Genomic DNA, 23772 nt, shown 5'->3' on the forward strand with positions numbered 1-23772 from the left:
ACATTTGTATACAAATGCATTGGAAGGGGTTTTGATTTATAGAAAATTACCGAATATATAATAAATACAGTGTAACCAGCCTTGTTAGTATGGATTTGTGTGTTTTGGTATATTTTTGGTTGTAAATTAATATTTTTCTATGTTTAACTTGCGGTCATGCTGCCAGTCAGTATAATTTCATCGCCGCATCGCACAGCGTGTGAAAAAAGTGTGAGTTGGTTTTTGATTTTAAAAAGTTCGTATTAACTGCTATTTATTGAGAATATGTGTCAATTTAAATGAACTTTGAGTGCACACAATTTTATTAATATGTATTTTAACATAGTCAAAAACAGGGGATAAGTAGTTATCAAAATGCAAGTAACAAAAGAAAGACCGACTCGACTCACAAGTACACTCACACACATGCGTATATTCGCCGACGGCGTTGGCTGTGCGCATATGTGTATGTGCATTGTTGTATGTATAAGTGTGTGCAAAAAAAAAGTGGAAAAAGTTCAGCAGCCGGTCGGTGTCTCGCCGTCTCATTGGAAGAAAAAATGACTTGTCAAAATTTGGTGTTGGCCTTGCGCTTTGTGTGCAGTTAATTCCTTTTTCGGGCACTATTAACAGTAGCTATAGATCAGAATATATCATTTAGTACATATACATTATTCTGTACACATTAAAATTAAAGTCTATTTTTAATTTATGATTGACCATAGACGTCGCTCGGTTACTCGACCGGCCAGCAAAGTGCTCAAACAGCGGCAGAAAGGCCGATTCATAACACACATACACACACAGAGGGAATCAGTCAGGAGACGGTTGAGTCATCGCCTGCTCTCACTCACTCATTTGCATTACGCGGCCGGCAATTTATAACGGCCATACACGCCTTTTCACTCGCACACGCTCCAGCCTGAACAGTTTTTAGCACTGCACTCGTCGTTTGAGTGGATCTGGTGTCTGGTGAGAGTGGTGAGTGAGTGAGATTGTGTCGCAGTCAGCGTCGGCGGCAGCTGTGACTCACGCTCTCTGACTGAGTGGCTTTTGTTATTTTTTTTCTCGGTTTTCCATGCTTTGGAGCCATAGCCACAAAACATTTTGCATTTAATCGTTTTTGTCATTCTGTGCAAGTCGGACGTGTTGGAGCTGTTGCTGCTACCGAACGGTGTTTTACCTCTGCTCACAGTGTGTGTGTGTGTGTGCGCTATCTCTTGCTGGCTGTGTTAGTGTGTGTGAGTTTTTTAAAGTTACAGCGATTGAAAGAAGTATGCGCTGATTTTAGAGTTCTTATTGCAAAAATTAAGAATAAAAAATAAATATTTATTGAAATTGAAAAAGGCTCAAAGTTACTTGCAATACAAAAGGCGTAAAGTCGAATAAATGGTTTAATTTCTCTACATCTCTTCTTTTTTCTACCCTCTCGTTGCAGTTTAAATAAGTTTCCTTAAACAAATTACATAGAAAATCGCTGATTTTCTCTTTCTCGCTTTACTAAATTTCTTGGTGGCGTGAATAAAAGTGTTACAACCAAAAAAGAAGAAACAAAGCGCGTGTGTTAAAACAGCAAATATATTGCAAATAGTTTCAATTCGACACCCAAACTACTAAAACAACTACAAACTTCAATCATGAGCTGGCAAGATTATGTCGATAATCAGCTTTTGGCTTCGCAGTGCGTTAACAAGGCGTGCATTGCCGGACACGATGGCAACATTTGGGCGCAGTCCAACGGCTTTGAGGTGAGTACAATTTCCATCCGATCCCAAATAAACTAATCTTCATGGCCTGCAAAACTTTTTGCAAGTTCAAGGGTGTGACCAACAACAACAACAACGAGAACAGAGTGGCACACACACCCACACACGCAAACAGCCTCAAAGAGAGAAAGAGAGCGTGTATATGTATGTGAGTGAGTAGAGAGCAACAGAAGAGAGCTATAGGCACCCCAGCAGGACTTTTCGTCAAGTGCTCTCAAAGAACCAGTGTTACAACTTTTGTCACTCTCCAGTCTGTGTATGCTTTTCAAATTTCCACTCGAACACCACTTTAATTCTCTTCGTAATCAGCTTTGTTTGTTAGCTTGAAATGGAAATGATTACTCGAATCTTTAATAATTGATTTGAATTTGGCAAGGAACGAAGATAACATACGATGTTGTTGATTACGGCTAGGAATTTTTCCTTCTACGTCCGCCATTATTACTTTAAATTTTTCGTCATTTGTGATAAAGCAACTCCCACCCTAAACGGGTGAGCACCCCTGCAAACACACACTCTCTTGCTCGCTCTTTCTTTGTGTCACTCTAATAAAAAATACAGCCGCCTGCGCAGCGCTACGCGCACTCTCAATTACAGCCTCTCCCTTGCTGGCCTGTTACACACACAGTCTCACATGCACTCAAACTAAAATTTACACTCGAAAGTGATTACAAAAACATTCGTACTATAACTAATAGGAGGTGACTGATAAGAACTTGCTACAAGTAATGTTTGTCAGATTGTTTTCATTTATTTATAGCTCAATTAGCCATTGGCAGGCAAATTAGTTGGCGTAGATAAAGCAGCTGCTGCTTATTATCAAAAACAAAAAAATTATATATATTATTTGATTAGCTTTGTGAGTCATCTTGCGGAAGAAGCTCTGCTCTCAGGTGGATTAGTCACTCATCTGCTGCCGAGCTAAGCTAAGCATGATTCGTCATAGAAGGGAGTGCATTGAGTTTGAAAGGTGTTTGATTGCAACGAGAGTCATCTGTGTGTGTATGCGTGAGTAAGTTGACCGGCAAAACATATATTTGTGCACTTTTCAACACTGCTGTGATAGCGCTTATCCCCTTGCTGTTACTTTTTCGTTCTTTTATACACCACTAAAGTGAGTTCGTTAACTCAAGTTGGCGAGAGAGAGAGAGCAAGAGGGACTCGTCTGTTCGCCCACTCGCCCACTTACCGGCCTTGTTTGCTTTTATCAACACTCACATATACATACGGCCCATGCACTTGGGCACTTCACTCAATAGTTTGATACTTTGTATGTGTTAGTTTATTATCTCTGTTTCCTCTGCCGGCAAAAAATGTATTTTTTTTTATCACAAAAAGAAATACGCGTTCGCTTTGTGAGTAGATTGGAAATGAAACGAAAAGAAATGTATCTCAAAAAAACGCAACAACGACATTGCCGCGTCATCAGCGTCTACATTTTTTATATGCGCGCCACGTTTTCGCATTGACTTCATGTGGATGACTGATATACGAATGTGTGTATTTGTGTGTATATTCGGGTGTGTGTGTGTGGAACTTCCTGCTGACTCCACGAAGCAGCAGCTTCTAACCATGTGGTTGATCCTTTGTTTGCGCCACTGTTGCGCGCCCCAAGCACATTCATTTTGATTTTTTTTTTTAACTTTTTAAAATTACATTTTTAATGGGTGGGGCACAGGGACAAAAATCTCTCTTGGGTATTGTAAATATTATAAATATATTTGATTAAATTTATTTCAAGGCTTTAACCAAAATTAAATAGAGTTAACGACAATTGAAGTTATTGCTAAATATTTCTTGCCCAAACATGGTAAAAGTGATTTTTGTCATTTTCGTTTTCATTGTGTCGGATTTGTTTTGGTATTTGCCAATTCTCCACACACTACGTACATCACTTTCGTTTTGTGGCCTCCGTTTGTTACCTTGGAATCTAAATCTCTCTGCAGCTCGAATTTTGCCTGAGTTACCTATATATTTATTTTTACCTGAATTTTGATTCGCTACATTTTCATGATTCATCGAAAATATGTATTTGTTGGGTAAATTGTGTTTTTGGCATTGCTTCTTTTTTTTTGGCTTGGATCAGCTGCTGTTGCATGAAATGCCATGGACGGCATTGCCAGACTGTTTTCAGTTTGTCTGTGTGTGTGCGTGAGAGTTGGCAAATTTCGAGCAACAAAAAAGTTCTTGACGCGCTTATCAATAACGTCTTTTTGCGTATTACACTTTGGTTTTGAATTTCGCAAAATACATACACACAAATGGAAATGTGTCGACTGGGCCATTAAAAACCGGCTTTGTATAGCAAAAATGTGTAGTTTTTTTTTAGTAATGAGTGTAAAATGCTGTCGTTGGAATTTTTTTATATTTTAATTGCAATTAAACAAATTATTTATTGTTGTGTTAATTTATTGAGTGCTTTCGATTAGTTTATTTAACATTTTTGGCATTGCTAAAACCGGCTTTTTACATTGCGCTCTCTTTTGAGTACAACACTCACTCAAGCACACACACAGAGGCATTCACATGAGAAGTTTTGTGCTCAAATTGGAAACGAAACTTCTCGAAGCTTTCATTGTTTGTTTGCCGGGACTCTCTTTTTCTCTCCATTTTGAGACAGCTAGTATCATTAGCATATTTGGCGCATGTGCTTCGGCTGCAAACAAACAAATGACTAACTATTAATCATAGGTATTAAACATGTTTTAATTACTAGCCTTGTGAACTCTGAATGCGTTGCTTGGCAACAAAGTAAGGAGCCTGTTGGGTAAATGTTAATGACATCTTGCGTGGGAAATGTGGCAACTCCGCTGCTCCTTTTGCAAGTATCGATAAACTTGTATTTGGCAATCACAAAAACAAACCGATCAATGGAAATCGGCCGCTCCTTCTCAATTCTGCTCTGCTTCTTTTGTGTTGTTTTTAGTTTGTTAATGAGCTGCCAGATGTCGCTGTTGTCATCTGGGGTTTTATGGGTGGTGAATGTTTGTGTTGCTTTTGTTGTTTGTAGTGGTTTAGTGGTGGTTCCATACTTTGCTGCTTGCTTGCCTTTGTTTGCTCACTCTTCTCGAGATACAGCCAGCTGCATTTGTGTGTGTGTGTGTGCGTTTGAGTGGGAATTAATTTTGTAAGCCTGCGTTGACTTACAACAATGTTGTTGCTGCTTGCTTTATAAGGACACAACGCATACAAATTATTGAATACGCAGGATGCATAAATTTATGAAATTTATCGCTTCCGTGCGTGACTCATGTATTATTTATGTATTTTATTTTTGAAAGCTTATATTAATTCGTATGCTATGTTCTATTCTTCTTTTAGGTTACAAAGGAAGAGCTCGCCAAATTGATTAGCGGCTTCGATCAGCAGGACCTGCTCACCAGCAACGGTGTAACACTAGCCGGCCAAAGGTACATTTACCTCTCAGGCACAGATCGCGTTGTGCGCGCAAAACTCGGCAGAAGCGGTGTGCACTGCATGAAGACGACACAAGGTGAGTTTTGCACTCAATTTAAATAGTGAGAGCAAGAGAGTAGTTACGAGTTAGTAACTGTCCTGATTTTGTAATTGAGTCAAATATAAGGTGTGTGTGTGCGTGTGCCTACAGATGAGATTGTGTAGCGCGTGACACGAAATAGCAATATGTAAAAAAAATACTAAATGCGAGCTCAATGGCCGCAAAACAAAGGAATGACTTGGTTCGTGTCACGAAATGCCGAAAACAATAAGCACAAAGCTGCCGTTATCGCTTTGTGTCTCGCTCATACATATATTTGCTGCCTTTGTCTTGCTAAAATTATCAATGTATAGAAAGGTGCAAAGAATTTAATCCTAGAGATAAGTATTGCGATTTTGCCAGTAGTCCGGCAGCTATAACATTTTGCGATAAGCATTAACAAATGAGCTAAATGTATTTTAGTATTTTTTATGTTTGATACGCAAATTACAAATGTGTGTGTGTGTTTGTGTGTATCTGTTTGTTGTTTGGCTCATTAAGTAACAAGAGCAACAGAGCTAAACATATTATGCCTAATTTGTTGCATTTAACGCGCTTTTACAGTTTGCCACGTAACAGCGGCAGCAACTGCAGCTAAAACAAACATTAACGAAACGAGCTGTAAATGATAGGCAATTATTATGTGCCGCTGTTTGTTGCTGCTCCATTTTTCCGGTCAACTGGCAGCCTTTTGCCCCCCCTCCCGTCTCTCTCTCTATATCACACACATACACACACATCCATTTACATGTGCTTATGTATTTGGCGAAATAAAAGTTTGCTGGCTGTAACGCAGCGTTTCAATTTTCACTCATTGCTTATTTTGTTTTTGCACCTTGTGCCTAAAATATTGCTGTTGTTGCAGTGGAAAAATCTTGGAAGCAGCTGCCATGTCTACTCACACTCACAAACTCGTACATTTATTTTAGCTATATGTATGTGTGTTAGTTTGTATTTGTGCCATGAAACTAAATTTGTTTTTGCCGCTTGTTTGCCGACGCGTCGTCGTCGTCGTCGTCGTCTTCCATATTTGTCTAGTTTTTCATTGTTGTTGTTGCGGCAACTGTTGCTCGATTCGTCGCTGCCCTCGCTGTTTGCTGCAGCAGCCGCAGAGCTCAAGGTTATTGCCATAATCCATTTCAAGTGCAAATGTGTTGCACAGAATAAGCCGCAAAAGCGGCAATGGCAACAGCAACAACAGCGGCAACAGCAGCATAAATGGAAATAGGCAAGAAAATGGCATAAAATGGCAAACTGGTCTTTGGACGCAACTCGCTCTCTAACACTAACACACTTGTATATGTGTGCGTGTGTGCGTGGACATTGACGTTGGCGCCTGAGATTAGCCGTTTTGGCCTCTCTTGCTCTGGCTTTGTCTTTATTTGGCATTAAAATTGAAGCTTTCGAGGCTGGCACTGTGAACAGCTGATCGCTCAATCGATTAAATTACCACAGCAATTTATTTACCACAAATTACACGCTGCTCAAATAGTCAGTGTTGGTTAACACAATGACCATGGCAACTAAATACATATATTCCGCAGTGTGTGTGTGTTTGTGTATTTCGCAATGGCAATTAAATTGCTGGTGTAACATCGTTTAAACAAACAATATCAAGTTATACTATTTCTGCTTGTTTTGTACGCTTGAAATGCGCTAAGGCATGCGACGGGCACCCTGATCTCATCAAAATGTCTGTATAATTAAATATAATATATACTGCTTATGTTTGAAATCTAATATCGCCTATCGTGCGGTCCAAACTATTATCGCAGTCAGTTATCGATTTTATATTCGCAGTTCTACATAACATCTCCCGCCATCTCTTTCACGCACACTCAGTTCTCAATGTGGGTGGCAGGTGTTTGGCCCGCAATGCGTATTTACATCTATTGTTATCTCGCTCACACTCGCGCGTAGACATCACACTTGACTCTTTTGGTTTATTGACCCCTGAGTTAATAATTTGTTTGACTTTGGGGCATGCATTGATTTGATTTGCTCAGCTGCTGCTGCGCTGCTGTTGCTGTTGGTGCTTCAATCAATTGGGTTACCAACAATTTGTTTTGAGCGTTTGATTAATGTATTATTGAGTTAAGAACATTTTGACCACTTGACTTCGATTCGTTAGCGCAAAGCGCGCTTTGCTTACATTTATCATACAGTATTCATCAGTATTTTCAGCATTTCTCCATGTTTTATGCTCTTGCTCGATGATATTGTGGCATAGTAAAAGACTTGTCATTCAATTTTGTGGCCGGTCAGTCCGGTTTTCACCTGGCTGAGGGCTGTTCCTATCTCTTTCACTCACTTTATTGAGCGTTTTATTCATAATTTGCTTGCTGCCCGATGCTGATGAGATGTTGTATAAAATACAGTTAGTTCTTGTTTCTCTATTACTGCTGCTGTCTTTTGCTTTCTCTACACATTCTCGTCTATGCTGTATTGTCAACCGGATAAGCGGCTCGACACGATTATGTCTCTCTCTCTCTCCTTGTCTATTTTTGTGTCTCTCTCATTTTCTCTTTGCCTGTAATTATGTATACGTAAGAAATATCTTAACAGATGATTACATCTGAAGTTCAGTACAGAATATTCTGCCTTTCTAAAAGAAAATAATAATTATTATTATCGCTTGTTTACGATAACAAATGTACTAACATTACATTCATTTATTTATTTATTTATACAGCCGTCATCGTGTCCATCTACGAGGATCCTGTTCAGCCCCAGCAGGCCGCTTCCGTAGTGGAGAAACTTGGAGATTATCTGATTACTTGCGGGTACTAGAAAATAAACAAAAATCAACACAACACCATCAACAACAACACACCAACAACAACAACAACACAGCAACAAATTCGATAAGAATCCGTAAATGAACTACATAACTAAAAACAAAAAAAAAGTAATATTAATATTTAAATTTATGAAAAATGCCAAGAAACATTTTGAGGTAATTGTGGTCGACAAAAATAGGAATAAAATATGATGTCTAAAAAGTAAAAAGAAAGTACCCAAAAACCTACAACAAAATTATAAAATTCTGCATTATTATATTTAAACATCTTTGGTTCATACGATAAAAATAATAAAAAAAAAAACAAAAAAAACTTAAACACAAAATTAAAGAAATTATATTGGAAAGTATTTTGTAAACAACAACAACTACAAATGAATAAGAACAACTACGCAAAGCAACGCAGGCAAATTTTTGAACACTTTTTTTGTACAGCAATATAGATACAAAGATATATACACTGATCTATATACACACACAGTTTTGTGAGAGTGAGTGAGACAGGAGAAGAAAATGAGATGAGATTTGGAGAGGAGAGGGAAGTGATGAGTCAGTCATTCAAGCAGCGAAAATACACAGGAAAATACCAACCAATATAAAAGAATATATATATATTTATATATGTAAACTATTTGGAGAACCATGAAGCTCTATTTTTATGTGGCAGGGAAGTACACATACTACATACACATGCAACAAACAAAACAAAAAAAAATCAGCCACTGTGGTAGCATTTTTTATACAAAACGAACTTTGATGTGTAATATTAAGAAAAATGAAAAGAAAAGCAAAATATCGTCAGCCTTTTTAGCCATATATGAAGAAAATATGCTCATCATTGGGTTAGATAAACAGATTTCAAGCAGCGACAGCTACAACACCAATACCATTACAACACGACACGCACACACACATACATAAACATACATGTATTCCGTTTTCCAACCGTCTCATCTAGCCATACATATATAGATACGTACATATTAACATACATACATACATACATATTACTTGCGACTCTTGCACCACATTTGTGCTCTCTGTATGCGCTTTTCATGTTTGTAATTTTGCTCTATATTCATACAAAAACAAAAAAACTAACAAAACGCTAAAAAAAAAGCTAAAAACATTTGCATACAACATATTTATCGATATGCGCGGCAATTACAATTATTTTCGAACGCTGTGCAACACTTGTCCGTCTCCTGCCAGCCGCCAGCTGTGTGTGTTGTGTGTGAGGGCGTTTCAGGAACATTTTTTGCTGAATTATCCATCAACAATTCGGCAACAATAAATTGCCATTAAAAAAAAAATCAACAACATAAACACCACACATACACGACGAATGTCGTAATGCATGCATGCGATTGAATTAAACAAAAAAAAAAACAACATACGAATAAAAATCAAATCAAATATACAACAAACAAAAATTTAAACTACTTACTACAAATCATACATACAATTTAAATGGCTTTTTATGTTAGTTAAACAAAAGTCCTACATCATTTTTTTCCGACATCTTTTTCCCTTCGTCCCCCCAAACATTTTACGTACAAGCGTCAAAAAAGCAAAATTCATGACAAGAATGAATGCATAAATATTGAATATAATATAAAATTAAAAAGAAAACAAAAAAGAAATGAGAAACATATATAATACGATACTTTAATACTATTGAAATAAAAAACAGAGCATGGAAAAAATTCTGCTCATAAAAATAAAATATATGTAAAGTGTTTTTATTTCTCATTATTATTGTTTGTGTGCCGCAGGTTGTTCTTTTGTTCGTTCGCTTGCTGCTGGAGACGGCAAATCGATAGATCAATGAACCTAGTTATCGACGTGTTGCGCCTGTTTAAAATATCTTTTGGTTTGCGCTACATTTAAGGCATTCTTTGAGTCAGCTGTTAATTAATTTAAAAGGCATTGCTCTAGGCAAAATTGTCAACGCATTTTTATCTATAAATGCATGACGCAATTGCGCAATTATTTCATAAATAATATATGTATGTTCAACACATGCAAAAAATCGTTCTCTGCGGTTTATTTTTTGCTCGACGTTCGTTTTTTTTGTTTTTTTTTTTTGCATTTTCGCAGCTGCTTTTCTTTCAGCAATTGTCATTTTCGACATTTCTTTGGGCGAGAAGCACAACATTGACCCAAATTACACATTCTTGCGACCCAGAAATATTGAGAAAATATTTTTCCTAAATTTTTGCTGAAGCTACGCGCGTATCACACACACAGATAACATATTCACCAATACTCTCACGTTATTGTGTAGATGGAATTCGACAATTTCTGTGTGAATGTTCGGCACTTTCGCTTTTTAAATGAGTTTCATTTTTCTACTTGGTGAAAATAAGCAGCATCTCAGACCCAACTCGGCTCTTTTATTTTTATTATCGGTTGCACAATTAATCACACACAATATTATTATTATTGTCGTTGTTGCTATTGCTATTGCTATTGAGAAAACTTGTCTTTTTGTAACGCTTCCTCCGCCTCTCGTACGTCGCCTTTCTACGTCAATTTGTGGCGCGTGTGTTGTTCGCTGTTTTTTTCTTTCTGACTTTTAAAGCTCTAACGGCAAAAATTTAAATTATTTGTCTGCGGGGCAAGAGCGGCTAGAAATCAACACAAAACTCAACACACATACATTAATTCATTTAATAAAATATGCAAATTTTCCAAGGCACATGTAATTTTTTACGATTTTGATGCCACAATACAAATATATATCTGCCTAGGTGACGCCACTGACTGGCCTTGCATTGTTTTCATTTTGAATTTGCATTCCAATTTACAACCAGGGCTGGGCAACTGCTTAATTACTAATCGATAAGCCGATCACACTTCTCCTCGACAAGTGTCCACATATCCATCTGCATTCACAAATAAAGACGAACAGGGTATGAATCAAAAACTATGTTGACCCTGCAGACGAAGCAACTGTTCGAAGGCGATCCAGAAGAATATGTTATAAGGACCAACGCGTAACCAGCACGGCAGAAAGCCTTTATACATGGCCATAATGCCTTCCTGAGTAATCAGTTTGTAATAGCAATCAAAGGCGTTCCTATAGTGCATTCCCTGACCCCTTTCATTCACCGGCTGATTCATGATTCGTGATTTGACAACATCGGTGGGTGTGCTCAGCACACTGGCTGCCAATCCTGAGGAGACTGAGGCCAAAAACTGCACAAGCTTGCCATCTTCTAAGCCAATCATGGAGATTATATTTCGCTTGCTGAGATCATAAACAGCCACGTCGCCTGTTGGATATGTTAATGTGTGTAAGTGATTCAGAACTAATCGATATTGATCGAAAAATATCGATGACGTTCGCTAATTTTTCGATAAATGTCTATCGATAACTTTCACGAATAAATTTTCGAAAATTTATTGATGTCGAGATAATTAGATAGCCCATAAACACCTTTCAATAGTTTGTCGATCATTAATCGATAAATTATCGATAAGTTCGTTACGTCTCTTACCCGTTGTCAGCAGCATGGCACGCAGACAGCTTGGTCCCACGCCCTTCCACATGCTCTTGATGCCACCCTGCATATAGATATACTCCAACGCCTGCTTCACATTGCTAACCCGTGCCGGATATCCAAGGGCACGGCGTCGGCCCTCAACTTGCATGCGGATCTTCACGATATCTAGGGGATTGGCAATCGCCTGAGCCGTACAACCCGCCAGGCAACTGGAGAGGAAACCCCGAAAAACGGTCAACACTTCCTTGCCCTGATTGTCCACATAGATGAGCTGCCGGCGAATGAAATCATAGAATACAACGCGAGGCCCATTGAAGAATAAATTCCGTATAATCATGGCCGATAATCCGCCATAGACGCCACGCAATCCCTCCTCGCGCGCCATGCCCGCAAATGTGCCCCACATGCCACGTGTTTGGCTACCCTTGGCATGCGCCATTTCCGCCGTTTCGCCCTGAAGATGCAGTCGCGTCTTTGTCACGTCTAGGGGAAATGTAAAGAGCTCGGCGAACGATGCGCTTAGGAAGGTGTTGAGGTAGACCAGCGGAAGTCCGGGACTGGGCGAATGCTTGACGCACTGCAATGATGAACGAAGCACTGGATAATCTTTGGATACGTCATTGTCCATTACTCTGAATTTGATAAGCGAAACGAAAGTGTTTAGATTATTTAAATATAACAAATTTTACAAATATATTTGGTTCCGAATTTAAAGTCTTAGAAACTGACAATTGACTTTAGAAACCCCTTTGACCCTCCCATTCACGTAGCTGCTCCACGCACAGCCAAAATATCACAGACCAAGAGCTCGATCTGAGGCAGGCTGGCAAGAATCCTTTGTACAGTTTCAAAGAACCCTCTTCCTGCATAAACTTGAGCAGATACTCGACGCTTCTCTTGCCACGCTCATTCAACGGTTGTTGCAAGAGATGCAAGCGCATCACCTCGACTGGATGGCTGAGCAAACTGGCTGCCAATCCGGCGAACAAGGCGGCGGGTAAATGAAGCGTTAGATTCTCCGGTAGCTGCAGTTGCTTCCTTAGCACTTGCTTGCTAAGATCGTAGGCCGCCACATCGCCCAAAGTCAAGAGGCAGGCTTGCGTGCAACTCAGTGGCATTGCGTGCCACAGCGATTTGCTTTGTAGGGTTTTGATGGCACTCGTCCAACTCGAAGCTTCGCGATGTAAGTGATCCAAGGGATAATAAAGTGCCTGAGCAATGCAACCAGCGATACTGCCGCTCACGAGTGCACCTGGAATGCTGATCATCTCCTCGTTGGTCGCATCCATGTAGAAGAATTGGCGTCGAAACACATCGTAGAGCGTGACGCGCAGCGAGTTGAATAGGAATCCACGTAACAGCACCGTAGAGATGCCAGCATAAAGAGACTTTGCTGACGGTTCGGGAGACACTTGATGCAACGACATGTCTGTAACTTTGGCCAGCAGACGCAGCGGATTAACATCCATCGAATGGACAAGAGCTCCAGCAATGTTAGCACCCACCAATGTGTTGGCATAGAACTGAAAGAGATTGCCCAACGAGAGTTCTTCATGGTAGCTTCTTATCACGACAGATGTATCGTAAGGTGTGCGCATATGCCAATAATTATTACGGTCTTTATCCATCATCAAAAATTTATTAATATTTATTACTACATACGAAATAAGTACACATTCAATTTGACATTACTAGCACATAACTTGATGTTTTGTCTAATAACCCTCATCGCCTCGGAAGCGTCGAATCTGCTCGAATGTCGTCCAGAACACCATCGCCCAGGGTCCGACACGTAGCCAAAAGGGCAAGAAGCCCTTGTACATCGCCACAACTCCCTCCTCCCGCACCAGCTTCGTGAAACAGTCGATCATGCCCTTGTAGTGCAGACCACGACCCTTCTCATCCGTGGGCTGATTCATAATCCGCGACTTGACCACATCTGCGGGTGTGCTGAGAACAGCGCCAGTGAAACCCGCAATCATCGCTGCCATGAACTGTATGAGTCGATTGTCGGGTGAGTCAAGAAGCACCATTAGCCTGCGTTTGCTCTGATCGTAGCAGCTAACATCGCCTGGGAAGATAAGAGAATGAAATCAGTCCTTCATACAGAATTCAAATTGCTTCCTTCTTTCGCTTGTAAATAATTAATCAAATCAATTATTTTCGAGGACTTCTGCGCATCGAAGCATTTCCTCGAAATTATGTTACGTTGCAAGTTATTCACTCAATTCCTAATAAAATATTTTATAAGGTTTAAAGATTGTTATTTACATATTTGAAATGTTCTAAAAAAAAACAAAAAATATTACTCATTTTCGTGGAATTGCGTCAATTTTTAAAATATGAAATAATTTAAATTTTTTTGAAAAAAATTATAAATATTTATTTACAACGTTGTTAACTAATGATATATCATTATTTCATAGTTCTATTCTACACTACTTGTTGATAAGATATTTAAGCTACATATAATGCATAGCAAATTACATATCACATGCTCTTATAACTCCGAACATCTACAGGTTCATGTGGATGGATTGACAAGCATAATTTCTCTGTATAATATTTTCTCAGATTGTTGATAAGATATAAAATAGCTAAAATGAACAATTTTCTTATAGTATTTACAAGCTATTCCTAACCATACATTACTTAAAACTTTACGAATGCTTTCAACATATTTCACATAGTCACAGATATACATATATACGAACTTATAGACAAAGAGTTGGATATCTAAGACCATTCTTACCCATTGTGACCAGAGCTGCTCGAGTACAATTGGGCACCGTGCCCTTCCAGAGTGCGGGAACTCCCCCAGCTCGGTAGATTGAGGTGAGAGCCTGGAAAATGTTGTGTATTCTGGGCGGTTCACCCATCAGACGTCGCTTGCCCTCCATCTGCATTTGCACCTTGATCAGATCGGTGGGCGATGAGATCATATTGGCGCCAGCTCCCGCCATCATGCCACAGAGGGCGCCACGAAGAAATGGTAAACTGGCTTTGCCATCCTTATCGATGACAATCAGATGGCTACGAAACGTGTCGTATAGGTACATTTTGAGACCGGTGAAGATCGAATGTCGCAACACCATGGCCGAAATTCCGCCGTAGAGCTTGTGAATGCCCTCCTCCCTGATGATGCCAATCGCTGTGGCCACCATGCCACGATACTTCACTGGCGATGCCGTCTTACTGGCGATCTCACCTTGAATATGCAGACGCGTCTTGCAGACATCGAAGGGATATCCAACAATTTCCGCTGTGCAGGCTGATACAAAAGATGTCAAATAGATTTCGGCAAATGGGACTTTCTTTTGGGACGCCAAATAAAACGGAGGTCCATATCGGTAAAGTTGATTATTCGGGCTATCTGAGTCATCCATAGTACAAAGAATTTAACGGAAAAAACTAATATAATCAAATTAACGGAAATAGTTTAACATAAAACAAGAAACTATAATTTTGGAAGTATCGTAAACTAACGTTGTGTCATGCCTAATGTAATTGTAATTATATAGATTAACAATTGCGACGCCTGCTCTAATCAAAATATAATGAGCACTTCATACTAGAGTCTTCTTATATGAATTTATTTGGAAAATTTGATAAAAATAATTGTTATACTTGTACATACAAGTACGTGGCTTCAAAATTTATATTTATTTAAATACCCAACAAATAGAGAATTACTCGTATAAATAGCTTTGAAAAATGTATACATTGCAAAATTGGTGATCTCTTCAAGACACTTAACATAATAGTCCATTAATTAGTATTTAAAATAAACACTATTTAAATTTTTTATTTAGAAAAGTGAACCCTTTCTTATTTGAGAAAGTTTTTTCTTTTGTTTTTAAGAAAAGACAATTAAGTTAATGAAATAGTTAGGTTATTTTAAGAAAATAAGTCATCTTCTAGGGGTCCTAGTTTCCTTGGCTGACAATGTTGTATATTTTAGTCTTTATGGTATATTTTGAATTTAGTATTACATCAATATACTTTTTGATATATTTTAAGTATTTTTGCTTTTTTAGTAATGGGTAGAGGGTATCTCACAGCCGATCAAGCTCGACTGTATCTTTCTTACTTGTTTCAAGTTGTTTATAAGGAAAGAGCCATATTATTTCTGTTTATACTACAAATTTAAAACTTTTATTTCCATAATTACATAATATACACATAAAATTTTGACACTTTCAATAGCCCTCGTCGCCGCGGAATCTTCGGATCTGCTCAAAGGTTGTCCAGAAGACCAGCGCCCAAGGGCCAACACGTAACCAGTATGGCATAAAACCCTTATACATGGCGAAGAAACCCTCGTCACGATAGAGCTTGGTAAAGCAGTCAATTGTGCCCTTGTAGTGCAGACCACGACCCTTTTCATCGGTCGGCTGATTCATGATTCGAGACTTGACCACATCTGCGGGTGTGCTAAGAACCGCACTGGTGAAACCAGCTATCATCGCCCCCATAAATTGTATAAGTCGATTATCGGGCGAATTCAGCAGAATCATCAGTTGACGCTTACTCAGATCGTAGGCGCTAAGATCGCCTGATTTCAGAGAGCGAAAGAAACAAAGTAAAAAAGGGTCAAACAACGCTGATGCATTTTTTCGCTTACCCAGTGTGACCAGAGCTGCGCGAGTGGCATTTATTACCGTGCCCTTCCACAGACCGGGAATACCTCCAACCGAATAAATGGAGCCAAATGCCTGAAATATGTTTTTAATACGCGCAGGTTCGCCCATAAGTTGACGCTTGCCATCCATTTGCATTTGGATCTTGATGAGATCAACGGGCGATGACAATATATTCGCAAGTGCACCAGCTGTCATGCCACAAAAGGCGCCGCGTAGAAAGCCCAGTTGCGGCTTACCCTCCGCATCGTTGGTGACCATCACTTCCCGTAGATTGTCGTAGAAGAACATCTTGAGGCCGGTGAATGTGGAATGGCGCAGCATCATGGCCGTAAGGCCGCCGTACAACTTGAGTACACCCTCCTCCCGGGCTATGCCCAGCGCTGTGCCAAACATTCCACGATATTTGAGAGGAGTCGCCGTTTTGCTGGCGATTTCTCCTTGGATGTGCATACGAGTCTTGCACACATCGAATGGATAGGCAATGGTCTCGCCTGTAATGGCCGCTATGACTGAGGTAACGTACAGCTCTAGAAACGGAGTCTTCTTATTCGTGGATACAAAACACGGCGGAATTTCAATACTGTTGTCTTCCATAATTGTTTTTAAGTGTAACTATTCTAATACTATAATTTCTTAGAATGGTTGTCCAAGAACGTAGTTTTAATGCATTAACTAAAATAATTTACATATATTTTTGGAATATCCCTAATTTGAATTGTATGTCAGTAATAAAGTGTTTGAATTTTATGTTCAAAAAGGTGTCAAACCTAAACAGCTTAAAATGTATATATTTATTTCTTTTAAAATATTGCATATTTATCCTATATTTTAAATTGCAATTCCTTCAAAGGCAAAACCCTTTCAAAAAAGTATATAAAGAGAAATGTGTAATTAAATTAACGCAAATTCTAAAAATAAACAGTATATGCATACATATTTTTATATTCAATAAATATATTTTATTTATTAGTAATCTCAGTGTTTTAAGGGATTCACAAAATATAGTATTCGTATAAAATATACGATATTTTCTAAAGATTATTAAAAATCCATTTAATTATAATTTTGTGGCTGATAAAAAGGTACTTTTTGTTTGAGTTGACAATTCGAATACGAATTCCACTGCAAAAATTTGGTAAAAGCACTTAACTAGACCTATTTGCTTTAGACGTATATCAGCTAGTTAGCTCATATCAATAAGGTGACCTAGAAAACAAAAACTTCACCGAGAAATACCCAAGCGATAAGATAGATACCGCGAATTAAAGAGAAAAGCAAAGGAAGCACAAGAAAAAGAACTTGATGACGACGACGTGTTCATTGCACGCTAGAAAGACCACGCCCAAAAAAAAAGAACTGTACGCTCTATAAGGAAGGGAGAAGCGAGGGTTGGTGAGGGTGGAGTTATTATAAACCTGTGTATTGATGATAATAATGACGATGATAATTATGACGCATGTGTGCCAACACATGTTACACTGCTGTGCAGCTACTAATACTACTAACATAGGCTACCCTCAAACCTCGAAATGGGTGTGGCTGCTAGTCAGTCAGTCAGCCACGCAGTCAGTCACTCATTCACTCATTCAGTCTGCTAAGGGGAGACGCCAGTCGCTTTGTCTATGCCGACCAAGTCGACATCGGGTAGATGTGAATAAGTGGCGCTGTCAGTCGGCAAGAACAACACTAGTTTAGCTACTACAACGATGACGCGGCACGCGTCCCATACATATTACACCTATATATTATGCGAAACTGGCGTTTCCTTCCTTTCCACCAACTTGCCACCTTGTCACTTTTCCGCCCCTCGCTTTCTCGCTTCCTCCCCAAAACTGTTAAGCTCGAGAGCGTTTAGCACTTTTGTTAAATGAAAACGACGTTTAGTGGTCGCGTTGTCAGACAGATAGGGAGCCAGGTAATTTCAAATTCCCGACACACGCAGCATTTATATTTAGATAGCTGGTAGGGGAAATACTACCTAATCACCTTGGCTACTGCTGTGACAGGTCAGTTTATGACGAATTTTTTAGCGAAATCTAATACTCGTTGACCAACTGACCGACTAGTTTCCAATATGCTCTATGATGTTGCTGTACACACCGTTCTTATAAACATACATATAGCATGTGGTATCGTATTATATCGAACATCTTTCGCTGACGGGCCAAATTCGGCGGCAATTTGAGAGTTTGTTGAACTGCAAAATGCGACAAAAGTTGCCACGATCAGCTTGAAAAAGCAAAAAATCCCTCGAAGGGGAAGACAGAATACTTATTACAAATATTTAATGCTCTACAAAGGCTTATAAAACTCAAAACTTAAACTGACGTTATAATTGAGCTCTTAGATAAAGTAATTTTATTTTGGAGCAAAAATCTTTAAGCTTATATCAAATAAAATGGGCTATGCTTAAGAATACTTTCACTAAGAAAACATTTAGCACGTTGTTTAGGTATAACATAATAATTTGTTAAGGGTTTTGTGATAGTTTAGATAGTGCTATAATTTAGATAGTGGCATAAGTTTAAACCTATCATTATTACTATTTCATATTTTCTATGCATATAAAGTTGAACTATTTCATATTCACTCACTGATTTGATGGAATTTTAGAAATAGATGATCTACTATAATTAGTAAAATATTTGGTACATAAGGATCTGCATAGATAATGCAGATAGCAAATTAGTCGTATACTTAATATTTTGGCTTGCTTCGGCATTCGGGCTAAATATGTTATAACAAATAAACATTAAACACTTTGGTGAATTAGCTTATTTTACCTTCAAGTCAAGAGACTTTATATGATAAAGGGCACTCGTTAGCATATTGAACCCTCTGGGACAGGTTCTCGCAGCACGGATCGTTGCAAAGGTGTTTATTCAGTGCTACGATTTTCGCGTGAAAGAAACTCCAATTACCAGTGCAGAGCTGAAGGAAAACCCGGACCAGAAGAGCCAACACATTGAAAGGGATTGCGAAACATTCTGCAGAATTGTTTTTTGGTGGGTGAGTCGTGGGAGTCAAATGTTCCCACACCTAATGATGATGATGATGACAAAAAAAAAAAAACAAACTGAACACTTGCAGAGTATAAAAGCAAGGGCGCCAACAGCAACGGAAGTCAGTTAATAACGGAAGCAATGTTCAATAATCCACAACATTTTAAGCTACTATTGCTTCTGCTGTGTCCACTGGCTTTTGGCCAAGGGCAGCACTTGGAGCCACTGCATCGCAATAAACGCACATTGACGACCATCTGTGTGGAGATTCAGCCAAGTGGGCCACAGAACGAACCGTACTTTATGTGCAAGGGGGCGGATTTCGCTAATGATCCGCTTCCAGCTGCTGTTCCTGCTGCAGCTGCTCCGCCAGTTCCTCAACCAGCTCCTCAAGCTTACCAACAGTCAGTTCCACAGTCAGCTTCGCAGACGTATCAACAGCCAGCTACTCATCAGTCTCCTGCGTCAGCTGCCCAGCTATCGGATCAACCCATCTACAACTATGGACAACCATTGACGCCATTTCCTTCATTTCCCAGCTTTGGCGCTGGGTTTTTTCAGCACCCCCAGAGTTACGAAGCTGCGCCAGCAACGCCTCCATCACCGCCTCCATCGCCCCCATCGCCGCCAGCGCCGCCAGCTGAATCCCCTGGAGCTGTCACCTATGGAGCTGGACCAGCAACTGCTGTTGCCTTTCCGCCTGCGCCTGCTGCGCCATCATATGGCCTACCAGCAGTTCCTTACCCAGCTGCAGGCGGCCCAGCAGCAGCTGCACGAGGAGTTGCTCCAGTCGCAGGCCCAGCGGCCACGCCCACTGCATATGCTGCTCCAGGGGCTAAGAAATCGCCGCCAGCTGCTCAACACAAGTCGAGTGCATCGATAGGCGACAGTCGACATCGTGTCGAGTTGGATGACAGTGTGCTGGGCATGCCCAATGTGGGATTCAAGCAAGAAGAGCTTCATTCGCAGTATAGACAACCAGTTGGAACCTTGGAGTCACCTATGGCATTCATGCCACTTGGACAGCCGGCAGCTGTGCCGCATCCTCACTACGATGATCCCATAATGCGTACGTTTTATGCCAGCTTGGGGCATGAGGAACCGCAGCTAGGACAGGCGGCGATACCCAATGAGCCGCTGGTGGCACAAGTGGCACCTGCGAATGCTCCCTATCAAGAGGCCGCCAAGTATCCCACTTCAAGTGTTGCTCCCGCCGATGGGAATGCCTGCAACTCTTGCAATCGTCCCTGCTCCGCACCAGCTGCCGACAACTGTCCCAGCTATCAGCATGTGATCATTGCCATGCCCTGCTATGGACAACAGCAGCCCACGCATTATCTGGCTGTGCCTGGTCAACCTCAAGCCTCAGCTGCTCCATCCTTGGCACGTGAGCCAATTGTGGGCAGCTCTTTTGGAAGCGCCTGGCCACAGCTGACACCTCCATTTGGCGCTGCCTTCAACAACATGGCACCGCAGATGGGAACTGCTTTTAATATGCCTTCTCCCCAAGTAGGAGCTGCCTTTGGCATGCCAAATCCTCAGCTGTCAGCTCATGGCTTTGCTATGCAAGCACCCCAAGGCGGATCCCATGGCTTTGCCATGCCATCACCTCAAGTTGGAGCCGCCTTTGGCATGCCTTCGCCCCAAGTTGGAGCTCCTTTTGGCATGGCACCTGTGCTGAATCCCTTTGGACCCTTTGGCAGTCTAAACCCCTTCAATCCCTTCAATAGAATTTTAGGAGCTGCAGCACCAACGACGCCCCAACCACGTCTGCATCTCTTTGGGGCGCCAGAAGAAGGCACCACAGTCGCAACCTCAACCACAACAGGTCCACAACCTTCCCAATCGACAGCAAAGTATTCCAGCAACCCAACTACATCACCAACCAAGATGAGCACTGAGTCAGCTGATGTCAGTGTTGGCGCCTCACGAGAAGCAGAGCATGAACAAAAGGAAGCCGATGAAGATGACGATGAGACAACTGATGATGCAGCACAGCATGCCACTGAGTCGCCCTCTGCCGATGACACCACTCACGATGATGCCGATGACGCTGAACAGAACAAATCTGTAGAAGCGAAACCGCCAACGGTTAATGAGCTGGTCACAAAGGGCGAGGACAAACTGAAGGTCGACAAACGGAAGCGACACAACTCCCGCTCCCGTTCATATACAAGGAAGTTGCCCAAGCTCACTTAAAATCTATTTCTACTAAATGCAGAATATGTACTATATAATAAAGTATAAAAAATATATAAAAAAGTATGTAAAAATTGATATAAACACAAGCGTTCAATCTAATTCAAAATTTCTTGTATAAGATACATGCATAATTAATTTAAAATTTGCTATCTTAGTCTTTACAGAAATTATAGAAAATTCCAATATTCACACTATTTTCTAGTGTCTACTCTTTCATCTAGAATTTGCAAAATTTATTTTTATATAAAACTAATTACTTAAAGGCCCTTTGCTATCCTAGCCTGCATCTAATCTTGGCCATGAATGTTCGCATAAAGTTAGCAGTTTTATACAATAGTTTGCTTTTGTTTATAGTTCAAGAGACCTTGAAAAGGTTCAGCAGGTGCATGCACTTTTATTAGCCATTGGTCACGAAAACCTTCTTATTGTCAACACTATTGTGTATTAAAAGTTATTATCTGAATATGGTTTTATTTAGTTTTATTTCTCCTATATCGTTTACGAGAGATTGTACTTCAAAATATCTGATAAAATAGTTTTTACTACTACTACACAATGCTTGTGATAAGCGTAAAAGATAATAATGGTATTTACAAAACTATAAATAACATCTAAGCAATGCTTATTTTAATGCAAATGAAAAATAATGGTAAGTAGGCAATAATTATGTAAAACATTATAATAATTGTAACATTATTTTAATTTAATTTTTTAAAAAGCAAAGCAGGGACCATAATGGATTTGGTATTAATAAAAAATTATAAAAAGATAGAATATACGATTTTATAATAAAAAAATAATTGTTATTAAATTCCATTTTAATAATGGAAATCACAAATAAATATTATGTGTAATTTTTATTATCAAAGTATAAATAAAAGTTGATTTGAATGTTATAAGTCAAAAATAAAATATACCAAAACGGAATTGATATAGTGGATTATCGTGTTTTAAGTATTTACAACTAACAATAGCAGTATTTAAAAACCTTCAATTTCAGTTTAAATTGAAAATAAGAGCAAATTCGAAGTGGTTCGTGATTAAAGTGTATTATTAGACTTATTCCAGAAATAGCTTAATTCATTAAAACGTTCTTTGCAGCATATTAAGCAAATTGATCAACACTTTCTATGTAGAACCTTGACTTCAAGTGCTCACCGTCTGCGACTTGGGCGTCAAAGTGATTCCAGCTTGAATGCTTAAACGCAGCCCAGACAATTTCCGATGATTAAGGCAATGGCCAGTAAAGGAAGTGTTTTATATAAGTAGCTATAGATACTCTTACCCATAGGTAGACACATACGTGTGTGCTTATATATTTATTTATTATGCAGTTTTTTCTCTTGTTGTTGTTGTTTTTGTACATTTTCTTTGATGTACTTCCGTTTAGGTTTGCGCATTTCGTTTTCCATTGGCGCACACGTCTTTATAGCAGCTCCACGCTCCGTGCTCCACGCTCCGTGCTCCACGCTCCATGGATCAAACAGGAACCCACTTATGAGTGAGCTCTGTTTGCTGTTCAGCTCTTTGCTGCAATCGGCTGATTAACCATGTTGAGCACGTAACACAATTTAAATAAACAAAAAATAAACTTAAAAACAAAAGCTGAAAGCAAAAACAAAACGAAAAAAGCACAAAATAAAAACAAAATTCAAGATAAATAAAGCATAAAGCAATTTAGGCATAGAGTCAATGTACCTTGCCAATTGTCCGTCTCCGTCTCCGGCTCCGAGTCGGACTTTGAGGTTGAGTAAGCGCTGCTGAGAATTGGGCACAGCTGTTGCGATTGGGTTTCTGTTAACCGGGTTAGAGAGTATTCGATTGCGAAATGCAAGACCAATGAACAGCTTCCTCATTTTGTGCTAGTTCTGTCGCAAAAATTGAGATACTCTATTTCCAAGTAGTGAAAGAAGTATTTGCAAAAGAGGCCATCTGAATTTCATAATACAGACAACAATCTATAAATAGCATAACATACTTAAACTTGACCACATTTTAAATTGACATAACTGAATGTATGATTCCCTCTGTTGATTAAAATAACTATTTTAACTTTAAACTAAAGTGCAATCTATTTTGATCTTGAACTACTAATACAACAATAATATATAAAAATAAATCTTTAAATAAATAGTTAATATGCTTCAGATTGTAGAGTATACCAATGATAGTAATAAATATATAAGATAAGATTTAAACAAAGCTATCTCTAGAAATTCTTTTTAATGTTTGACTAAATGCATATAAATAATCACTGAAGTGATTCACAGCTTATTTTGGACGAGCTTTGAAGTCATTTAGTAAGTAAAATAAAATGCATTTATTTAAACAAATATTTATACTTACATATTTTTTGTAGTATAATATAAGTATGT

The 23772-nt window shown here is 39.3% G+C and overlaps 6 protein-coding genes across 8 annotated transcripts; 2 read left to right on the top strand and 4 right to left on the bottom strand.

Moving 5' to 3' along the window:
- The first annotated feature begins 114 nt into the window (after window positions 1-114).
- Window positions 115-9433, top strand: LOC117563373 (profilin). 2 transcript variants are annotated; one of them, XM_034241674.2, is made up of 4 exons: window positions 115-210; window positions 1418-1727; window positions 5067-5238; window positions 7934-9433. In XM_034241674.2, the coding sequence occupies exons 2-4, from the start codon at window positions 1617-1619 to the stop codon at window positions 8029-8031; spliced, it is 381 nt and encodes a 126-aa protein (XP_034097565.1). In that variant the 5' UTR covers window positions 115-210; window positions 1418-1616; the 3' UTR covers window positions 8032-9433. The 2 variants fall into 2 exon arrangements, with proteins under 2 accessions (XP_034097565.1, XP_034097566.1); XM_034241675.2 differs by lacking the exon at window positions 115-210 and adding an exon at window positions 1086-1220.
- Window positions 9434-10700: 1267 nt separating this feature from the next.
- LOC117563372 (mitochondrial uncoupling protein 4C-like) lies at window positions 10701-12276 on the bottom strand. Its single transcript, XM_034241673.2, has 2 exons — window positions 11545-12276; window positions 10701-11319 (listed from the first exon to the last, which is right to left on the bottom strand). Exons 1-2 carry the CDS (start codon window positions 12176-12178, stop codon window positions 10964-10966), a joined length of 990 nt encoding a protein of 329 aa, XP_034097564.2. The 5' UTR covers window positions 12179-12276; the 3' UTR covers window positions 10701-10963.
- LOC117563743 (mitochondrial uncoupling protein 4C-like) lies at window positions 12218-13181 on the bottom strand. The gene has a single exon (XM_034242223.2). The coding sequence runs from the start codon at window positions 13179-13181 to the stop codon at window positions 12288-12290; it is 894 nt and encodes a 297-aa protein (XP_034098114.2). The 3' UTR covers window positions 12218-12287.
- On the bottom strand, window positions 13170-15060 carry LOC117563370 (mitochondrial uncoupling protein 4C-like). Its single transcript, XM_034241670.2, has 2 exons — window positions 14303-15060; window positions 13170-13621 (listed from the first exon to the last, which is right to left on the bottom strand). Exons 1-2 carry the CDS (start codon window positions 14934-14936, stop codon window positions 13266-13268), a joined length of 990 nt encoding a protein of 329 aa, XP_034097561.2. The 5' UTR covers window positions 14937-15060; the 3' UTR covers window positions 13170-13265.
- Window positions 15061-15694: 634 nt separating this feature from the next.
- LOC117563371 (mitochondrial uncoupling protein 4-like) lies at window positions 15695-16927 on the bottom strand. Its single transcript, XM_034241672.2, has 2 exons — window positions 16175-16927; window positions 15695-16105 (listed from the first exon to the last, which is right to left on the bottom strand). Exons 1-2 carry the CDS (start codon window positions 16785-16787, stop codon window positions 15750-15752), a joined length of 969 nt encoding a protein of 322 aa, XP_034097563.2. The 5' UTR covers window positions 16788-16927; the 3' UTR covers window positions 15695-15749.
- Window positions 16928-19065: 2138 nt separating this feature from the next.
- LOC117565487 (atrophin-1) lies at window positions 19066-21491 on the top strand. 2 transcript variants are annotated; one of them, XM_034244589.2, is made up of 2 exons: window positions 19066-19198; window positions 19284-21490. In XM_034244589.2, the coding sequence occupies exon 2, from the start codon at window positions 19337-19339 to the stop codon at window positions 21392-21394; it is 2058 nt and encodes a 685-aa protein (XP_034100480.1). In that variant the 5' UTR covers window positions 19066-19198; window positions 19284-19336; the 3' UTR covers window positions 21395-21490. The 2 variants fall into 2 exon arrangements, with proteins under 2 accessions (XP_034100480.1, XP_034100481.1); XM_034244590.2 differs by having other exon boundaries at window positions 19078-19202; window positions 19284-21491.
- Window positions 21492-23772: the final 2281 nt, after the last annotated feature.

This window comes from Drosophila albomicans, chromosome 2L (genome assembly GCF_009650485.2).
Source record: "Drosophila albomicans strain 15112-1751.03 chromosome 2L, ASM965048v2, whole genome shotgun sequence".
Lineage (NCBI taxonomy): Eukaryota > Metazoa > Arthropoda > Insecta > Diptera > Drosophilidae > Drosophila > Drosophila albomicans.